The sequence below is a fragment of the Mastigoproctus giganteus genome, chromosome 8, assembly GCF_048544385.1.
Source record: "Mastigoproctus giganteus isolate SK-2022 chromosome 8, ASM4854438v1, whole genome shotgun sequence".
NCBI lineage: Eukaryota > Metazoa > Arthropoda > Arachnida > Uropygi > Thelyphonidae > Mastigoproctus > Mastigoproctus giganteus.
In genome coordinates this window covers 145,787,753-145,809,863 of record NC_143582.1, presented here as the reverse complement: position 1 = coordinate 145,809,863, position 22,111 = coordinate 145,787,753, and the positions used below count along the sequence as shown (strand labels likewise).

Here is a 22,111-nt window from a genome sequence, read left to right as displayed (position 1 = left end):
ATTATGAACCCTTTCGCACTCTCGATGTTTGTTATTTGGCTTTTAGGAGCATTAGCAACTAAGGCCATATTGCTCTGCGCACTCTCGAATGAGATCCCAGAAGATGTAATGTACAAGGAGTCATTCATAGATCTGATAGGGGCAGGGCCAGATTTATGCATAAGCTAAACAAGTTACAGCTTAGGGCCTCACTCCATCTTAAAAAAATCCTTTTTTAATATTGTCACAGGTTAACTGTAAGAGAGAGAGAGAGAAGGGCCTCATACATCTTATAGTTTAGGGCCACAACAAGTTTAAATCCAACCCTGGACAGGGGCTTAATGTTGAAATTTAAGGGTTCAAAATTAACAAAATTTTGGCTATCTATCCATCAATAATATCCCTTACTTTCTGAGCTGGATAAGATACCAATTTGGTTGACCGGTTTGCGAGCTTATAAAGGTTAGGAACCTCTAGTCTAGTCCAATAAAGGAGGTAGCATTCTCATACATTTTCTTCAAAATCATAATGTATGGGGTGTCTATGCCTTGTCTTTCCAGTGACTGACACATTGCCTTATGCCATTTGACTCCATACATGGAGTCAAATGCCTTTTCATAATCCACAAATGCCAGTTGTTGTTGTTGTTTGGTTTTTAGGAGCATTAGCAACTAAGGCCATATTGCTCCGGAAAATGCGGTGGTCATTCCCTGACCTTTCCGCATCCTCCGTATTTGGTGGTGACAGGCTCGAACCCCGGTCTAATCAAGAAGCGTGTGCTACGCACTGCTGCTCCTTCCCACCCGGCTACGGATGCGCCAGATCACAAATGCCAGGCATAATGGTGTTTTATATTCATTGGCTTTCTCTATAGCTGCGATATTACATGAAGGTGATCCATAGTGGAGAATCCTGTCCTAAAGCCAGCTTGCTCTTTCAGTTGATTCTTATCGAGTATTCTTTCTAATCTGTTAGTAATGACCCTTGTGAATAACCTGTAGATGTTATTCTACAGGTTATTCACAGGTTTTAATTTCCAATTTCTGATTTATCTCCTTTCTTATGCAGCAAAATTATGTTTCTTTGTTTGTTATTTGGTTTTTAGGAGCATTAGCAACTAAGGCCATATTGCTCCGGGGATATGCGGTGGTCATTCTCTGACCTTTCCGCATCCTCCATATTTGGTGGGCACGGGCTCGAACCCCAGTCTAATCAAGAAGCATGTGCTACGCACTGCTGCTCCTGCCCACCTGGCTACGGAGGCGCCTCAAAATTATGATTGCATTATTCCACTCCTTAGGCGTCATGCCTTTCCTAATGTATTTTGTGAAGAGTCTTGCCAGTTTGTGTGTCACATTTCTTCGTTCCAATTTTAATACTTTTACAGTCACTTCGTCTTCTTCAATGCATGTTCTGCCTCATCAGGAAGGATATTGGGTATATAGTATGTGTTGCTAATTTGTGACCCATCATTCCCTCCCTCCTTATATTATTCTATGTAGTAGTCTTCTGCTATTGGAATTATGTCTTCTCTGCTGTTTATAAGTACACCATCACTATTCTTCAGATTCAGTATCATCTGTCCTTCTGTATTACTGCTGATTTGAGTCCTTTGTTTTCCCTTAATTCTTGTTCTACTTTCCTTGTGTTAAATCTTCTTATGTCCTCTCTGAGTCTCTTTCTAATTGCTTTGCGTAACTCAGTATACTAAATTTTGCCCTTGTCAGTCCTTGGCAGGGGTATGCAGTTTAAAGTAATAATTTATAAGTAATATCTAGATTTCTAAAGATAAATCTTTAGAAATATCAACCGTAAATCTATGTCTTTTTTTTTTTTTTTGTCTTTTCATATATTCATTATTTTCCTAAATGTACTGAACTAAAGATTTTTTTTAGATTTTTAAAGTTAAAGATTTATATCTAGATTAAAAGCTGAAATAGATTAAATAGAACTTTAAATTCCTCTTCTACAAAAGATCAGTTTCAAAGATGAGACTTATGCATCACAATATTGTCATCTGTGCTCCAGCCCTTGTATAATTAACAAGTTATCAAAATTGTTATGAAAAAAGTTCAATTCTCACGTCCAGTTAACAATCTGAATAATTAGTTATTTTAATGTACGAGTGGTGATCATTTAATTTGCGGACTGGTGCAAGATATTATCTTAATTGTCATCATCTGAATCTTCTGTGGATTTCTCCTTCTTGGAATACTCTCCTTTGAATATTATGCACTTTTGCCACCGTCGTACCCACATATTAAATGCTTCTTGCAAGCCATTTTTCAAAAGACTGTGAAGTACTTCCGCTTTGATTCTGTGTGCTTCGTTGTCAGACGTGAAATACTTGCCTTCCAGCTTTCTTCAGACATGGAAACAGGAAGAAATCACACGGGGCTAAATACGGTTAATAAGGAGGATGTGGTAGAACTTTGGCACCTATGGCAGTGATCATGGGCTGCACAATATTAGCCATATGAGACCTGGCATTGTCTTGAAGGAGAAACCATTTAACACCAGGAAGTTCTTGACATTTCTCATGAATGCCGCGCCAAAGTTTGACTCTGAGAACTTGAGAGTATGCTATGCTTCCTTATTAATTGTTCCACGAGGCACAAAATGTGTAATAAGAATGCCTTTTATATCAAAAAAACACAAGAACCAGTTGTTAGTCAGCCGAATGAGAAGCTCAGAATTTCTTAGGACTTGGTGAATCAGATTGCTTCCACTCACTCACCTGTTGTTTTGTGTCTGCATCATAGTGAAAAATCCAAGTTTCATCACAAGTCACTATTCAATTTAAGAAGTTTTGACCGTGTTTCAAAATGATCAAGCATTTATTTGTACAAGTCTACTCTTTGCTGTTTTTGTTCTGGAGTCAAATTGTGTGGAATCCAGTAAGTCAAATTGTGTGGAATCTGCGATTTTTCACAATATTATGAGCACTACCATATGAAATGGATATTCTGACAGTTAATTTACAAAGTGTAATTCACCTGTCTTCATCCAAGATTTCCTGGATTTTTGGAATTTACTCAGGAGTTGAGGAGGAAGGCCAACCAGGACTTGGGTCATCTGCAACAGACTCATGGCCTTCACTGAATCGCTTGTGCCATTTAAATATGGCCTTCCTACCAAGACACTTAATACCATATGCTTTATTCATCTCTTTAATGTTTCTGATGTATTTAAGCTCCATCTGACGCAATAACGAATCACATATTGCTGTTCAATCTATGTCTGACATGACACTTGCTGCAAATGATCATCAGTGACACAGCTAAAAAAAACTCTTCATGCAACACTAGCTCAACAAGTACTGGCATGTACACAGAGAGTCTGCTCAGTAGCAATCAGGGTGAGCACCTCTAGCGGCAGTTATAGAAAGTTTGCACGGTTAACATAAAATCTTACACTAGTCCATAAATTAAAGATTCACCCCTCGTATATTTTTCTATAAGAAATACCTCTGATTTAAAAATATTTTTGAACCTACATCCAACTGATTACATTCAAAGAGAAACACTACATAACATAGCAATGAAATTTTTTATTTACCTTCAACTGAAATATAAAACAAAGTTAAAATTTATATTTACATAAAAATTGATAAAATGTCTTGAGTAATATACAATAAAACAAAGTAAAACTGAGCATAAATAACAGTATCTTTTGATATTCCAACATTTCTTTATCATTCCTAAAATCAAGAGCAAATGCTAACAATAAATAAATAAAAACTAAATGCATTTTATGGCTTATACCTCAGGCTGTGTGAAAGTTTAACTGACTTACAAGTTAGTGCAAGAGCATCATGTTAGTATGCAGCAAACTGTAAAATAGCCGAAAATGGCATCATTTAAGTATATCTCATATTGTGAATACCTTCACAAGTTGCCATGATATTGCATTACCTCGAATAAGTAACTCTTCACCAATGGAGAAGACTATTGTTACTTATTCCAGCTGGAAAGGCCAAATAGTCTTGAAACAATGCCGTCTGGGTGGTGGTATCCACTGAGAATAAGTAATTATTGAGTTATAGTTAAAGCAAGTGCAGTTGGTAGTGATATACAGCAATTCCACCCTATGGTGATGAAATGGATAATGAGCATGATCAATCATATAAATTTTATTGGGAATAAGTGCATATCCCATATTTCAAAATATTCAACCAAAGGGGAATCCTGAACATCATTTTCATGAATATAATTGTTTTCTTATGTGGTCATGCAGATGCCTCTTAGTTTCACCTGTGAGACTACTTACAAAATAATTTGGGCCAAAAGTTGGATATGCTGAACACCACTTAATCCATTCAGTATTAGAAGAAAGGCCTAGATGGAATAGAATGAATGCCGTGGCAGGGGATGTTGGGAACGTGAATCCAATTGTGGGGGGGGGACAAACCTCAGCACTGTTGGGAAAGTCGGATTGACATGGATTTTGCATTATGAATACAAGGCTTCCTCCACTGTTCCTGCCTTGTATTCATATGCATGTATCACAGATGAAACCACCCTTGTCCTTCATGCATAGGATGTGTTACCTCCTCCTATGCTTGAAGACGTTTCTTTCTTTCTTTCTTTCTCATCTGGGTGAAACTAAGAGGCATCTGCAAGGCTACATAGACAAACAAGTGTGTTAATTCTTTCTTGTATTATTGAATGGATTTTGTAATTGGAGGCAGTTTGTGTATCCAACTTTTCCTTAAATTAACATTTTGCTGTACTAGCAAAAAATAGAATAAAATAAAAACTAAATAAAAAGAAAATAAGCAACCTAAGTGAAGAAGGAAAGAAAATTCAGCTGACCATTGAATTTCCTCAAGCTGTCAGCCTCAACTACCCAGGAGGTAACTTACTCTAGTAATTAATAACTTCTTGGTGGCTAAAAACTGCCTACAGCCCACTCCAAATTTCTTTCCTTGTAATTTGAATTTATGGCCGCCTCTAGTTGTAGAATAATTTATAATGGTGAAAATTTCATCTTCATTCATCGTATCATTCTCTCTCAGGGCCTTATAGATGTCAATCATCTATAAGGCCCTTATAGATCCCCTTTAAGGTGCCTGATTGCTGTAGCCAACATATTCAAATTCTTGCCTTGTATGGGTGTCCTTTTGCAGATATAGCATTAAAATGGCTACGTATGATGTCCAGCAATGAGTAAAACTTGTTGGGTTTTTCTATTCCAGTGAAAGATCAATTATTGAAACTCAGAGAAAATACCAGCAACATTTTAAAGTACTCCTAGCGATAACATGATTCAGAACCTAATTGCCCAGTTTGAAAGAACTGGATCAGTCGGCGATCTTCTGGGAAGAGGTCCTAAGCGCACTGACATAGCGGTGGAAGCTATACGGCAGAGTGTCCTTGAGGATCCATCTGCCTCTACCCGTCGTCGCTCTACTCAACTAGGCATCGCCAGAACATCGCTTCAGAAGATTCTGAAAGGGTGGTCAGTCTTTCAGTGGCCACATTTTAATCTCCAAGGGATGCTCTATAACCTGTAAAAAAAAAAATAAAAAAGATTAAAAATGAACAAGTTATGATTTTTTCAAACCCTTCAGTCTTTCAGTGGCCACCCTATATGTTAGAGCCTATACAGTAACCTCTCATGAGGGATTGAGGCAAATGCTTTGCTACAATCGAAATAAACAATGTCAAAATTATTCCCTACATCCATCTCAACAAGTAACTGTCAAAATATCCAACCAGGTTAGGTAAATCTGATTTTCCCTTAAAAAAGGTATTGTGTAGCCTTTAGAATTTCTATTTCTATCTAATTGTCCCAATAATGCACTCATCATTGTTGTCTCGATGATTTTCTCTATCACTGCTGTCTGACACTGATCTGTAGTTACCCACTTCACTCCTAGAACTTCCCTTATATATTGGTGATACCCTGGCACTTCTCCAATCCAGGGGAAACTCTCAAGTTTGTGCAATAAACATAAAATCTTACACTAGTCCACAAATTAAAGATTCAGCCCTTGTATATTTTTCTATACGAAATACCTCTGATTTAAAAATATTTTTGAACCTACATCCAACTGATGCCATCATAATTAACTTTATTGACTACACACACATAATGCACTCTCTCACTGCCTCCTCTAAAAATTACTGTGTATATATGCCATCAACTCCAGGAGACTTACTTGCCTTTCGACTCGAAATTTTTCTAATAAACAATCATCTACAATTTCAGTATCACTAATTTCATCCTGCTCAGCCTAATTCATGCAGCATCTTCTCACAAAGTCCAGAAAAACAAAGTGTATATTTACCACCGCATGTTCACAGAGCAATATGGCCTTAGTTGCTAATGTTCCTAAAAACCAAATAACAACGTTTCAGGTCATTGGTAAGCTGCAGTTGAAGATTTAACAACTGTGTCGGAATTCCCTTCTTTAATTGATGGTAACGTCCCCTTTTAATCACTTCAAGATAGAGTGGCAAGCATCCAGTAATAACCTCTACGGCAGGGGTGCTGACAGTGCAACATGCCCTGCAGATAGACAACAGCATGAATCTTTGTATTGAGTCAAGTTTACGCTTGTTCTTTTCCAGAATGGCCTTTGTACACCAAACTGAGGCTCCATAACACAATTGGGAGAAACGCCGCTTTATAGATGAGAAACAAAGGTTTATGCTTCAAACCCCAGTCCGCTCTGCTGACTCTTCTTATTATGGCCATATACTTTCGGATTTTTGTGGATAAATACTTCAGATGAGAGTGAAGGGTAAGACTGGCATCAATGTAGATTCCCAGGTATTTGACTTCTGTGTAGAGATGTATAGAGATGTTATTTAACTTTATTGTTGGAGGCCTGCGTATTTGTAGCTTTCCCTTGAGGAGAATCGATTTTGTTTTCTCACCAGAAATTGAGAGGTTGTGGAGTGCTGCCCAGTTTTGGAGCTTTTCCAGTGCTGCTCTTGTGTCACCTTGAACCACCAGGACAAGATCATCAGCGAAGGCTAAGGGTCTGACCCCACCCAGGTCAAACCCCAAAATTCGTCCAGAACAATGGACCGGAGGAATGGCCCGAGGACAGAGCCCTGGGGGCAACCCTGGTGAACGCATCTTGTGATAGTCTGGTATTTGTTTACAACTTGTAATTTTCTATTGCTGAGATAGGATTTTAGACTATTGTATAGGTTTTTGGATGTGTATAGGTTCCGAAGCCTCCGAAGGACACTGGGCCACCACAGTCGATCGAAGGCACCAGCAAAGTTCACCATGATGGCTAGAGTATACTTTGAAGTTGTATGTGTGGCCTGGGTAATCAAGTTGTGTATAGCGTCTTCAGTGCTGGAGCCTGTCTTGAATCCAAACTGACATGGGGAGGTGAGTTGCTTATCAGTATAGCAGGTGGAAAGGCGATACAGCAGAAGTCGTTCTAGAAGCTTGGCCAAAATGGAGAGCAGAGCAATTGGTCAGTAGGAGGCAGGAAGTTGGGGCAATTTATCTGGATTTTTCAGGATCAGCTTGAGAGTAGCAGTCTTCTAGGGTACAGGGAAAGTTCCTTCAGCAAGGCACCTGTTGAGGAGGCTGAAGAGCGTGGTGGGGTAGCCTTCAGTGAATTTCTTGACTACGTCGATGTTGAGTAAGTCAGCATCTGGCATTTTGCTATCTTTCATTTTAGCCAGAGCCATATTCATCTCTAACATAGTGAAGGGCGGTTCCGTAGCCTCTGGCTGATAAGCTCGATTACTGTCGATGAACTGTTGTTGCTCCAGTGACATCGCTGAAACTTCAGTAGGGTAAATGGAATCAAGAATATTGTTTATTGAGTCAGACCAGGTAAAGGTTGAAGAGCCATCCGGTTTGAGAGTTATACTAAGAACCTCACCTCTAGGCAGCCTATTGGTGACAATGCGGAACACGATGCCTCATGGGTCTTCATTGCCAATAGTAGAGACCAGGGTGTGCCATGATTCCTTCTTACACTTACGAATTTCCTTGGTGTACATGTTTCTAACTACCTGATATGCCTCCTGGACAGCTTCAACCTCATGTGGAGGAAGATGGGCACATGCACCTTGGTAAGTTTTCCTGGCTTGTTGTGCCCTCTTTCCTAAGTCCCGAAGGTCTGTATTCCACCATGGGACAGCATAGCGGTATGGCCTCCTACGTGGAATGGACAGATCACAGGCACTTTTGATGATGGCAGTAATACTGCGTACACAGTGATCCGGTGAGAGTGAAGCTGGTAGAGGAACGTCATCTGGTAGCCTTCTGGACAGTTCCACAAGGAAGCGTTGCCAATCCACTTTTTTGGTGTTATAACGTACAATGTCCTTTGGAATCGATGCGACGCACTCCACAGAGCTAACAAGGGAGAATGTGATTGCTCTGTGGTCTGAAGTGGTCCAGGACTCCTGGACTGTCCAGCCGGAAAGTTTGTTGGCTAAGTCAGGCGTAGCCATTGTGATATCAATTTCGGTCTCCCAGAGTGGGCCACTGTAAGTGGGTAGATGTCCTGGGCAGTTTAAGATTTGTAAGCCTGATGTGAGGATAAGGTCCTCAATCCTTGAGCCATTTCCCAGGGCATTGGACTGTGGTGCCTGACGGTGCCAGAGTGGCGAGCGACAGTTTGAGTCCATGTCTATCAGTAGCTGCCCACCCGGGAGGAGCTGGAGTGCCATTTCAATCAGAGAGATCGCAGCAGTGATGTCTTCACCTGGATGGCTGTAGAGAGCATTAGCATTAGTAGAGGCATTTGATGCAAGAAAGCAAGCTTATACAGCATCAGCCAAAAAAAAAAAAAAAAAAAAAACCACTTCCACTTCACCCCTCTGTTCGTTCAAAATACCTGTCCAGCTGAGCCTTAAACTTATTTAGGCTATCAACTTCCACGACAAGGGATGGAAGTCTGCTCCACCAACCAACCACCCACTGGCTAAAGGCAAATTTCCGCACGTCTATCCTACATCTGTCTTTCCTCAATTTGAATTTATGCCCTCTCAGGTGATTATTCTGAGCAAGAGGAAGAATCCCATCAGCATTGAGCATGCTCAAACCATTCAAGGCTTTATACACCTCTATCAGATCACCTCGCTGGTGCCTAGTCTCCAGATACTGTAATTTGCAAAACTTTAAGCCTTTCTTTGTAAGAGCACAAACTTTGTTCCATTCACTAATCTTGTTGCCCTTCTCTGTACCAGCAGCTCTACATCCTTCTTGAAATGAGGCCTCCAGACCTGTATACAGTACTCTAGGTGTGGCCTGACCATTGCCTTATACAAGGGAATAATCACCTCCTTATCCCTGCTAGAAAAATTCCTATATATCATTGACAACACACCGTGAGCTACTCTTGCAGCCCATCTGCACTGCTCAGAGAACTTCATATCTGCCTGCACAACCACCCCCAGGTCCCTTTCATTCTCTACCACTGTCAGTGTAGTACCACAGAGTTGATACGTTGCTCTGGGGTTGCTGTTTCCCATGTACTTTACATTTGTCAATGTTAAACTTCATTTGCCACCTCTCAGCCCATCTGCTCAACCTTTCCAGATCCTGTTGCAGCAGCATAGTGTCAGTAGTGTCCTTGACAACCCTGCCTACTTTTGTATCGTCTGCAAACTTCGACATTAAGCTTGATATACCATCATCAATATCATTTATAAATACAGAAAACAATAATGGACCCAACACTGAGCCCTGAGGGACTCCACTAATAACATTAGTCCCCGACGAGCAGTGTCCATTGATTACCACTCTCTGTCTTCTCCCCCTCAGCCACCCCTTTATCCACAGCAGCAATTTGCCTCCAATGCCACACTGCTCCAATTTGTGCAGCGGTCTTCCATGTGCAACAGTATCAAAAGCCTTTCTAAGATCCAAGTATATAATATCAAAGTTATTCCCTGCATCCAGTTCCTTTGTGACTGCATCATAGTATCCAATCAAATTGGTCAGGCAAGACTTCCCCCTTAACAAAACCATGCTGTGTCCGAGCTATAACTGAAGTCTTGTTTAAATGATCCTGCAGTGCTTCTTTAACTAGTGCCTCCATTAATTTTCCTGGAACAGAAGTTAAACTCACAGGTCTATAATTACTTGTGTCAGCCTTTGATCCTCCTTTGTGAATTGGGGTCACATTTGCACATCTCGAGTCTGTGGGTACCTCCCCTGAGTTCAAGGAAGCTCTCATAATTATGGCTAAGGGTTTGCTAACTTCCTCTGCTGCCTCCTTTAATATAACTGGATAGATCCCATCCACCCCGGGTGCCTTTCTTGCGTTTATCTTCAACAATTTCTCCTCCACTTTACTCTCAGTTATTACAAGATTCTCTAGCTTACTGCTAGAGTTGAATACACCTCTGGCTTTCCCCTCGCTAAATAACTCCTCATGTGTGAATGTCGATGCAAAATATTCATTTAGTATGTTAGCTACCTGAGCAGGATCATCAACAGTTGACCCATCGATATCAAGTGGACCAATCTGATTCATCCCCTTCCTTCTAGAGTTTACATAAGTAAAGAACTCTTTGCTGTTTTTCTTTGCATCCCTTGCCAAAGATTTCTCGTAATCTGCCTTCGCCTGCCTAACCTCCTTGGTAACTTGGTTACAGATCAACTTGTATCTATCATAGGCTTCTGTGTCATGTGTTAATTTGTATGTATCCCATGCATGTTTCTTCTCTGCCATATGCCTCATTAGTTCATCTGACATCCATTTAGGCCTAAACCTTGAACAATATTTCTTAGTTGGTATGTAAAGCCTAGTAGCTTCCAAGATAAGTTCTTTGAATGCTTCCCATTTTGCATTTGCTGTTGGTAACATCATCAGTTCGTCCCACTGTATAGAATTTAAATACTGTCTCAGTCCATCATAGTCGCCTTTACGAAAGCAATAACCCTTCCCTTCCCTTTACCCCTAATGGTAGTTACCTCTTTGAGTAAATCCCACTTCAGCACACTGTGGTCACTGCCACCTAGTGGTTCATTTATCTGCAGATTCTTAATGCATGAAGAATCACTGCTGATAATCAAATCAAGAGTATTCCTCCCTCTAGTTGCCTCCCGAACATGCTGATGTAGAAAACAATCATCCAATAAATCCACAAAAGCCTTGCTTGTGTGTAAGTGACCAGCCCCCAAATTCCAGTCAATATCTGGAAAATTAAAATCTCCCATTATAAGACTCTCTGATTTACCGGCCCACTCTATTTCCCTGTACAGTTTCTTATTATACTCATCAGAGTCATTAGGCCTATAGCACACTTCTACTCTCAATTTTGATCTCCCAATGCTCATGTCACACCAAACTGACTCGACACTGCACTGTCCAGCGATGTCCACTGGCTTCACTTCCTTGGATTTTATGTATTTCTTAACTAATAGCATAACCCCTCCTCCCTTCCTATCCAGTCTATCTTTTCTGTAGACGTACTCCCCAAATTCCAGTTCTGCATTCCTTATATCTGTGTGACACCACTTCTCTGATATCCCAACAATATCTGCCTTTGATGTTTTGAGCAATACCTCAAATTCATCAAATTTATTTACTAAACTCCTAGCATTCGTGTACATTTGTGGATTTATTGGATGATTGTTTTGTACATCAGCATGTTCGTGAGGCAACAAGAGGGAGCAATACTCTTGATCTGATTATCAGTAGTGATTCTTCATGCATTAAGAATCTGCAGATAAATGAACCACTAGGTGGCAGTGATCACAGTGTGTTGAAGTGGGATTTACTCAAGGAGGTAACTACCATCAGAGGTAAAGGGAAGGGTTTTTGTTTTCGTAAAGGCGACTATGATGGTCTGAGACAGTATTTAAATTCTATACAGTGGGACCAACTGATGATGTTACCAACAGCAAACTCAAAATGGGAAGCATTCAAGGAACTAATCTAGGAGGCTACCAGGCTTTACATACCAACTAAGAAATATTGTTCAATGTTTAGGCCTAAATGGTTGTCAGATGAACTAATGAGACATGTGGCAGAGAAGAAAAATGCATGGGATACATACAAATTAATGGGTGACATGGAAGCCTATGATAGATATAAGTTGGTCTGTAACCAAGTCACAAAGGAGATTAGGCAGGCAAAGGCAGACTACGAAAAATCCTTGGCAAAGGATGCAAAGAAAAACAGAAAAGAGTTCTTTACATATTTAAACTCAAGAAGGAAAGGGATGAATCAGATTGGTCCACTGGATATTGATGGTTCAACAGTTGAGGATCCTGCTCAGGTGGCTAACAATCTAAACGAGTATTTTGCATCTACATTCACGCATGAGGAGTTATTCAGGAAGGAGAATGATGTAGGTAAAGTAAACATTGGCAGTGAGCTGGATGATTTTGTAATAACTGAGAGGAAAGTGGAGGAGAGATTGTTGAGGATAAACATAAAAAAGGCACCTGGGGTGGATGGGATCTATCCAGTTATATTAAAGGAGGCAGCAAAGGAAGTAAGCAAACCCCTAGCCATAATTATGAGAGCTTCTTTGGACTCAGGGGAGGTACCCATAGACTGGAGATGTGCAAATGTAACCCCAATTCACAAAGGAGGATCAAAGGCTGACACAAGTAATTATAGACCTGTTAGTTTAACTTCTGTTCCAGGTAAATTAATGGAGGCACTGGTTAAAGAAGCACTGCAGGATCATCTAGACAAGAATTCAGTTATAGCTCAGACGCAGCATGGTTTTGTTAAGAGCAGGTCTTGCCTGACCAATTTGATTGGATACTATGATGTAGTCACAAAAGAACTGGATGCAGGGAATAACTTTGATATTATATATTTGGATCTTAGAAAGGCTTTTGATACTGTTGCACATGGAAGACTGCTGCACAAATTGGAGCAGTGTACATTGGAGGCAAATTGCTGCTGTGGATAAGGGGATGGTTGAGTGGCAGAAGACAGAGAGTGGTAATCAATGGACACTGCTCAACGTGGACTAATGTTATTAGTGGAGTTCCTCAGGGTTCAGTGTTGGGTCCGTTGTTGTTTTCGGTGTTTATGAATGATATTGATGATGGGATATCAAGTTTAATGTCCAAGTTTGCAGATGATACAAAGGTTGGCAGGGTTGTTAAGGACACTACTGACGCTATGCTGCTGCAACAGGATCTGGAAAGGTTGAACAGATGGGCTGAGAGGTGGCAAATGAAGTTTAACATTGACAAATGTAAAGTACTACATATGGGAAACAGTAACCCCAGAGCAACGTATCAACTCTGCGGTACTACACTGACAGTGGTGGAGAATGAAAAGGACCTGGGGGTAATTGTGCAGGCAGATATGAAGTTCTCTGAGCAGTGCAGACGAGATGCAAGAGTAGCTCATGGTGTCTTGTCAATGATATACAGGAATTTTTCTAGCAGGGATAGGGAGGTGATTATTCCCTTGTATAAGGCAATGGTTAGGCCACATCTTGAGTACTGTATACAGGTCTGGAGGCCTCATTTCAAGAAGGATGTGGAGCTGCTGGAACGGGTACAGAGAAGGGCAACAAGATTAGTGAATGGAACAAAGGGTTGCTCTTACGAAGAAAGGCTTAAGTTTTGCAAATTACAGAGTCTGGAGACTAGGCACCGGCGAGGTGATCTGATAGAGGTGTATAAGGCTTTGAATGGTTTGAGCATGCTCAATGCCAATGGGATTCTTCATCTTGCTCAGAATAATCACCTCAGAGGGCATAAATTCAAATTGAGGAAGGACGGATGTCGGATAGATGTGCGGAAATCTGCCTTTGGCCAGCGGGTGGTTGGTTGGTGGAACCGACTTCCATCACTTGTTGTTGAAGTTGATAGCCTAAACAAAATTTAAAGCTCAACTGGACAGGTATTTCGAACGAACGGAGGGCTGAAATGGGAGTGGTGTGTGTGTTTTTTTTTTTTTTTTTTGGCTGATGCTGAATAAGCTTGCTTTCTTGCATCATATGCCTCTACTAATGCTAATGCAACTATACATGCACCTATTTCTATTCTTAACTACCCTAACACAACCCATGTGTTTACTTGTACCGCAATGACTCCCAGCAGTCTCTGAAATATCTGGCATCTTGTCTTTCAGGCTACTGCTCATTCCAATAGAAGCAGTGCAAGAATCTCTTTCACCTCTGCCAGTGGCTACTGTTAATCTATTCGTCTTTGTCTCCCCCCCCCAAGCTAGCAGTTTTCCGACCCACCTAACACTGCCTCGATAGCATCAGCAAATATTCTTGCACCCTTTCTATTTAAGTGTATCCCATCCCTGTAGAAGCAATCTCTTCTGTTAACAAGTACTGTCCAGGCTGAAAAAAATTCTACCCCTTGAGCCTTGCACAATCTTTCCAGGGCCGAATTGATCGACAAGGCTCTCATCATATACTTCCTCCTATCGTGTCTGGGCAGAATTGCAGACACTTTCAAATTCAACCCTATTTCACGGCTTTTTTTCAACAGTGACCTGTACTTGTTAAGCAATTCTGCCGGTCTCCTACTCTTGATATCATTAGTGCCAACCAACGTGTACAACTATATCACCTTTTGTGTCCTTAAAAGATGATATCTGCTCTACAACGTCATCAACCTTTGCCCCTGGCAGACATACCCTGGTCCTGTTCCACCTATCCTTTTTACAAAGCATGTTCCCCGTTTCCCTGACAATAGAGTCACCAACAACTACTAGTTCCTTTGGGACCAGCGCATTCTGCCTTGGGGGTTGCTGCTGTGTTGCGCGATGACCAAGTGCAAGCTCTGGCGTTGATGTGGGCAGCTGAGAGCTTGATGGGCCCCTCAATTTAGTTCCTTCGAGGACATCCACCCTGTCCTTCAAGCTCTTATATAGGCCCATAAGAACGCTGAGTTGTTGCCTGATTTCGATACACTCCTTGCATCGCGCACACACAAAGACATCCCCCATGGCAATATCATGTCCCGTACCTGAATGCTCCACAAACATCATGCAAGCTGTGCATTTTAAAAGGCTGTAATTCAGAAGGCAACTGCCCCCCCTTAGTTCTCCTCTGAGCCACAGCACTTCCATTAGCTTGAGCCTTTTGTTTTGCTGCTGTGGTCTGAGTCATGATTTCTTTTAATTTAAATAAAATTTCAATTTCAGTTTATAACCCTAACTTCTCCCAACACAGTTATAATGGGATATATATTTTTTAGTGTCAAGTATTAGTTATATCCGAGTTCCCTTTATATAACTTCCATATCAGTTATATATTAATTAATTATGTTACGTTTGTAATGAGTCAGTATATGTATTTAGTTAAAAGTACAATTTAAATGCCAACTTCGTTGGCATTTAAATTGTACTTTTAACTAAATACATATAACGGTTTGATATATAACGATCGTATGACAAAGATAAAGGCGGGAAGTTACGAACGGTAAATCTATGGACACTTAAGTATTAATTAACTTTCAGATCTCGCTGTCTCAATTCAGAATAAACTAATGATCCTTACTAGGTCTATAAGCTACTTACAAAAAATAATTTGATGTAAAAAATATTCAATAAGCGGCTAAATATGGCTAAAAAACTTCTTGTTCAGCGGAGCTGCGACTTGTAACACGTGGATACCCTTACCGATACTTTTATGCAATTGCAAGGCCGAGTAAAGAATAAATACACCAAATTAATCAGAAAATCACAAAATAATGTTATACTACTAAATTTAAATCAAAAGTTTTAGAAAAACAATAATTTCGAATCAATAAATAAGAAAAATCCACTTAGCGGCTTTGAACACGTCTGGCCGCTACTTGCCTCGTCAGCAGACTTATTAGAGAGAGAGAGGATGAACAGTGATCCAAGAGATGTCATGATTTGGGCACAGGCACTGATGGAAGTGCATAGTGGGGTGACCTTGGTTGCTGTGATATCAGGGTTTCTGATGCAATCGCAGCCCATGGTTGGTCATTTGTACATTGGACAATTTCATACGATGAGGGGTAGCCCATAACCACCCCAGAGCAAACATAGGGCTCCTGGAGCAGGATTAGATCTGTTTGTTTTTCCTCAGCTTTTATCTTCAGCTGGTCAGCAACTACTCTTGCTCTCTGCGCATTTAATTGTACAATTCTTATCTCTAGTTGGTAATTGGAAGAAAGAATTCTATCCATAATTTATCCGCATTTGGTAGAGACTCTTTACTTTTAGATAGACAGGGCAGTTGGTATCTCGGATGGAATGTTGGTGTGGAGCCTTTGCAGCTTTGCAATTTGTGCAGCTTGGCGGCTGATTTCTGACAGGACAATCCTTATAGTCATGTCCCTTTTGGGCACAGTGGCCACATGTGGATTCACACTGATTGCAGGTATGTGAGGTATGGCCAAAGCGGAGACACCTATAACATCTGCGGACAGGAATATATTCTTTGAATCTATGGCTGTCCCATCCAATGAATATTCTGTTTTGAGCTCCCAGAATTTGCCATGCTTTGGTTGATAGTTCGATTACCCAGTTTACGTTTGTAGGTGACTTGGTCTTCTTTTTGTATTTCAGACTAATATCATCTATATTAGTCCGAAATAATAAAATCTATATACTTAGATTTTTATTAAAGATCTCGGCTTTGAGCTCCTCTGGTGTGAAGCTCTCGTCCACGTCAAAGATCACAACTGAAGGCCCTTTTTTCTTTGGGGCTTCTGCCCTAAGCTCGAAATTTGTCATGTCGGCATTATTCAGGATGGTTTGTGTCTCCTCCCTGGTGTCTGTTTCTTTTAAGACTCCTGGATGCCTGGTCTTTCTAATACTCTTTATTTTTACAGTTTTCATCTGCTCCTTGAAGTTTTTTGTGAGTGCTTCCTTGATCGCTTCATTGGTATTTAAATGTGCGTCTTCCACTGGTTTAACAAAAATAACATGTGATTCAGGCTTTCTTACCGCCTTTCGGTTTTGTACGTTTCCTGGTTGGTTGGGCACGTATTGAACTCCATTCCTCAATGCCTCTGAAAAGGAGCGGGGGCGTTGTTGCATTTGTTTTTCCCCCTCCTGTGTGAGAACTTCGATTTTTGCTTTAAGCCTCTCGTGGTCAACATGTAATTTTTGGACCACTGTTTCCATTTTACTGAAGATCTCTATCACGTCAGTTCTAATGGCAGCAGTAATTCTACTTGATTGCTTAGCCATGTATTTTTCTAGGGTTCCTCTAATGGCAATAATCTGTTCCACTGGAGTCCCGGTCAACGGGGGAACCTGGGTAATAGGGGGTTCCTGACTCTTTTTCTTCATGCTGAGTTTCCTGACTCTTTTGTTCTTCATGGTCAGATTCGCTGAATGATTCGTTGGCAGCCTCTTCAGAGACTTCCTTCATTGTTGGAATGTCTGTAGCAGACCTTCTTCTACCCTTCTCTTTCTTCTTGGCCTTGGTCTTTGTAGGTTTATTCGTACCTTCCCCAGTTGCCGGGGCCTCACTCCTTGAGTGGATTGGGTAATCCGCCTATCCCTTAACTATCAGTTCAACTTCAGCGTCGCTCATGTTGTTTTAGTGGGTATTAACGAGAGGAATACGGATAAAGATTATCTACTCGTAGTAAGTTGAAGCAGAGCTTGTTATAATTGCCAAAAAACCACAAGTAAGTAGTCAAATAGGGGCTAAACTAAGTTGGCGATTTTTTGCAGGCTGCCTTCAATGTTTTAGAAAAATATATTTACATACATTGAAAATAAATTATCAAGTAGGGTAAATTTGTAAGCTCTGGAAATAGATTACCTTATTGTATAGCTTGCCCTTCCTAAGTTCAAACGAGTAAACAACAAACACGGTGCACTATTAACTACTTTCTCTTTCCTGAGAAACAAAAGGCAGAGGGTTGGAGCCTTGTTGCTCGAGGCAGGGATTAGCCTAATTGCGAGTATGTGCAGCAGGGTGGCATTCGCTCTAAGTGCCATGATACATGTGCATCCGGTCACTACTGCTAAAGCATATAATTATGTCTATCTAAAATTATCAAAAAGTAAGTTTACCTCAAATATTCGGGGCCGATAGTTGGAACTTTTGTATTAATGACATCTTTAGCTTTCAAGATATCCGAAATAATCTACACTAGGTTGCATAATTTCACTTGAAATTAAAGTAAATGTAAGAGCACAAAATCACTAAACTGACACACTCAACGCCCGGTGCTTTTCCTTTTGGACTATTGCAATGGTATTCCGAAATTTCATGTGGTTTTTCTGTTCCCTATATTTTTACATTTTGTTTGTTTACTTTCCCATTGTTAAGCCGATGCGCCAACAACTAACAACTTTCCCATTGGTGTGAAAAGTGCAGTTGTTGCCGAAGATGATTTTTTTTCCAGGAATTATTGCTATCTTTACAAGCAGAAACACTTCTGAACAAAGTTCTGTCATCTTGGCTTTGTCAGTGATTGATCAACAGCTTCTTTACAAGTGTAACTTGTATGGTTTCATCCTCATGGCAGTGTAACACATTAACACTGTTGACCATGACATATTAAGCTCATGAATGGCATGCCATATAGATTTCCCTAGGATCCATGTAAAACTTCCTTTGACCATGTCACCTCTGATTTTGTTTGTGCAATCAATCCCTAAGGTTGATTGCACAAACAGGCAATCCTTTATGTATATACCACTGGAGAACTGTAAGTTTACTCAATGGCTTCTTTTTAACTGTATTCAAAATTTATGCATGACAGTGGGTGGTGGTGGTGGCGGCAGAATGCAACTTGGTACACTGTGCTTCCTTAAGGTCAGTAACTTCCACCATGATTACAGTTTTCTGATTATGCTACATCTACTGCAGCACACATATTTTCCGGTTAGTAAATAAAAACTTTAAGATATCCTCTATCACCTAGAAGTGGTTGTTTTCAGATTTGTATTACCTTATTCACACAATAATGTTTTAGTTTTGTAAAGGAAGTTTGTAGACACCATGTATTATATTTATGATATGTACATTTCTTTTTTTGGTATGCAGTGACTCAGGAGGCATGTGAAAAAGTAGCAGAAGACCTAATAAATGTTACAATGAATGCCATGCAGTTATTTCAAAAGGTAATTTTATATATATTGTTAAGTGTGTGTGTATTAACATAATAGTAATAGCCATATAGTGGAAGGAAGCCACAGGCTTTTGCTGTGTGAAAGAAACACGAATAGATAAGAAAATACAAATTATGTGCTTCCCTCCTCACCTATGTGAGGAGGGAAGCACATAATTTGAATTTATTCAAACTGTCCACTACCTGTGAAGACAGCATCTTCACAGGTAGTGGAGACGTAGAGATCAATCAACAACTCGCTGGCTAAAAGAAAACTTCCTACAATCTAGTCTAAACCCCTAACTTGAAATTTTAGCCCCTAGTTCTTAAATTCTTTATAACAGTGAAAATTCCATCTGCATTCATTTTATTAACCCCTCTCAGAACCTTATAAAACCCCCAACCAGGTGCCTGGTTGCCAAGCTCTGTACCACACATAGTCTTTCCTCATATATGGTTACCCTCTTTCTGATCTCGTCATGCGAGTTTGCAGGTCTTTGTACCCTTTCAAGAAGCTCAATGTGGTTTTTGAGATGAGGTCTCCAAATGTGGTCTTGCAATTGCCTTATACAGTGAAATTATGAACTCCCTATCTCTACAGGATGACTTTCAAAAAACATCGATAGGACACCATGGGCTTTCCTGGAAGGCTTTTTACAATGCTCAAGAAACTTGATATCTTCCCATATCATAATTCCCAGATCCCTTTCTTCCTCTACTGTTTTTAATTCAACCCCCCACCATGTGCATAATTTATTTTAGGGTTGCTATTCCTCAAGTGTAAGACCTTGCATTTTGCTGCATTTGCTGAAGGAGCACTGATCATTAACAGCTCTACCAGTGCTCCTTCAGGATGACTTGAACAGACTGTTGTTTCTGATTTATGAAAATCAGAAACAACAGTGGTTCAACAGCTAGTCCTTGGGTAGCCCACTCATAATGTTACACCAATCTGAAGCATATCCATTAATACATCCAGCTCATGAGTAACAGTGTTAAAATAGCCTACTAAGTTAGTTAAACATGATTTTACCTTAACAAAACCATGTTGTATTGTCCTCCATAATGCCATATCTACCTAAATGTCCCTGGATTGCACTCTTAAACACTGCCTCTAAGATTTAACCATACTGCCAAAATCGGGGAACAGAAATATTTTTTATATATTGGCACTTCTTCAATCCAAAGGAGTCTCTCCCAAGTCCAATGATGCCCTCATAATTAACCTCAGTGGTTCGATACCTTCCTTGGCAGCTCCTCTTAAAATTACTGGGTATATGCCATCATGTAGTTATTTTACACTGAGTGATCACTGAATTATGACCATCCCTATGAAAATTGAATGTGACCCGTTTACCACGTAAGGTATGAGAGTGTGGAGTTAGTTGACCTACGTAGCATAGATAAGGTGTCAGTGGTTCAGTAGGTAGTAAAATTCTGAGCATGATTGATAAAAGGAAGGATTTATTATACTTTAATAAAGGACAGATTGTGGGTGCTCAACGAGCTGGTACCTCGATTTCCCAAATGGCTGAATGGGTGGGGTGTTCGAGAGTCGCCGTTGTTAAAGTGTACCAGGACTGGTGTCAAAATGATCAAACAACGGCCCGACGGCAAACCTGCAAAGGTCAGCGAAAGGCTGATGTTAGAGGTGAGTGCTGGGTCCGACGACTCATACAGGTGAACAAGCACAGCACTGTTGAAGAGTTGACTGCCCAATACAACATGGGCCAACCTGGAACAATATCTGGCATGACTATGCGTCATATATGCTCATACGTATGGGCTACACCAGCAGACAACCTCTACTAAACAAGGTTCGTTGGCATAAAAGACTCGCCTGGTGCAAACGGCATGCAAGTTGAACGTTAGAAGACTGGAAGAAGGTGTGCTGGTCGGATGAATCATTATTTATTCCACACCGTGGATGGTTGTGTACAGATTTGGCGTCAACAACACGAGGCTCTTGATCCATCATTCATGGTATCAAAAGTGCGGGCCGGTGGAGGTGGTTGTATGGTGTGGAGCATGTTTCACTGGCAGGAACTTGGACCCCTGGTGCATGTGGAACAACGTATCACTGGCCTCCGCTATCGTCAACTGCTTGCTGACTGTGTACACCCCCCACTATGTTACACTTTTCGAATGGCAATGGTGTCTTCCAAGATGACAGTGCGCCAAGCCATCAGGCACTTGTTGTGCAGGAATGGTTTGAGAAACACAGTTCTGACTTCCAGCATATCTACTGGCCTCCCAACTACACTGATATCAATCCCATAGAGTACTTGTGGGACACTATGGAAAAGCATATGAGGCATCTGGATACACCAATCACCTCCATACCCTGCACTGCTGACCACATTACACACAGCTTGGTTGGCCATACCCCCCTGACATCCTGTTGAATCAATGCCAAGTCGGATAGATGTACTGAGGGCAAAAGGAGGGCCTACGAAGTATTAGGTACGGTCATAATCCAGTGATCACTCAGTGTATATATATATACACACAATAACTACAAACAGGAAGTTACAGGAACAGAAGTATTGTGCCTGTGAATTTACTGATAAAAATAAATACAGAAAAGTCAAAAACCTAAATTAACCAATTAAAACCTAAATAAATAATTTAAATAACAAAGAAAAGACTAGTTCCATATCTGAAAAAGAGAAATATTACAAGACCATACAACAAACTGAGTAGGAATCAGAAGTTAATGAAAAAAAATAAAAACCATGGATAATATAATTTAGTATAATAATAATTATTAAATGGGAAGATTTTTTTTTTTTGGCTGTTGCTGTATAAGCTTGCTTACTTGTATCATATGCCTCTGCTAATTTCTGTAAAAATGCCAAAATCATGAATTTTTTAGCTGGTTATAATGATGTAGGAACCATGATTGAATCAAGCAAAGTAAAACAGTAATGAACACAAAACTGAAAAAATAATGCTGTATATTAAAGGCTATTGTAGTAACAAAGATAGCACTAGACTGCTTATTCAAATAGTACCAGAATATCACTATTGAATGAGACCAAATGTAAATAGTCTTGAAAACAGGAGCAATGATAGTGATATGAGAAATAAATATATTTTTTTATTTTGGTTAGTATATCAATAATCCTACTCAAACATATACAAAAAAAAAATGACTTCT

At 40.3% G+C, this 22,111-nt stretch overlaps 1 protein-coding gene across 1 annotated transcript in view; it reads left to right on the top strand.

Moving 5' to 3' along the window:
• The window catches only part of LOC150081900 (mitogen-activated protein kinase-binding protein 1-like), a 470,343-nt gene that overhangs the window by 437,372 nt on the left and 10,860 nt on the right, over window positions 1-22,111 (top strand). The window contains exon 30 of the mRNA XM_090378972.1: window positions 18,888-18,964. Coding sequence (XP_090235098.1) covers window positions 18,888-18,964 — 77 coding nt within the window. The remainder of the gene's footprint in view (window positions 1-18,887; window positions 18,965-22,111) is intronic.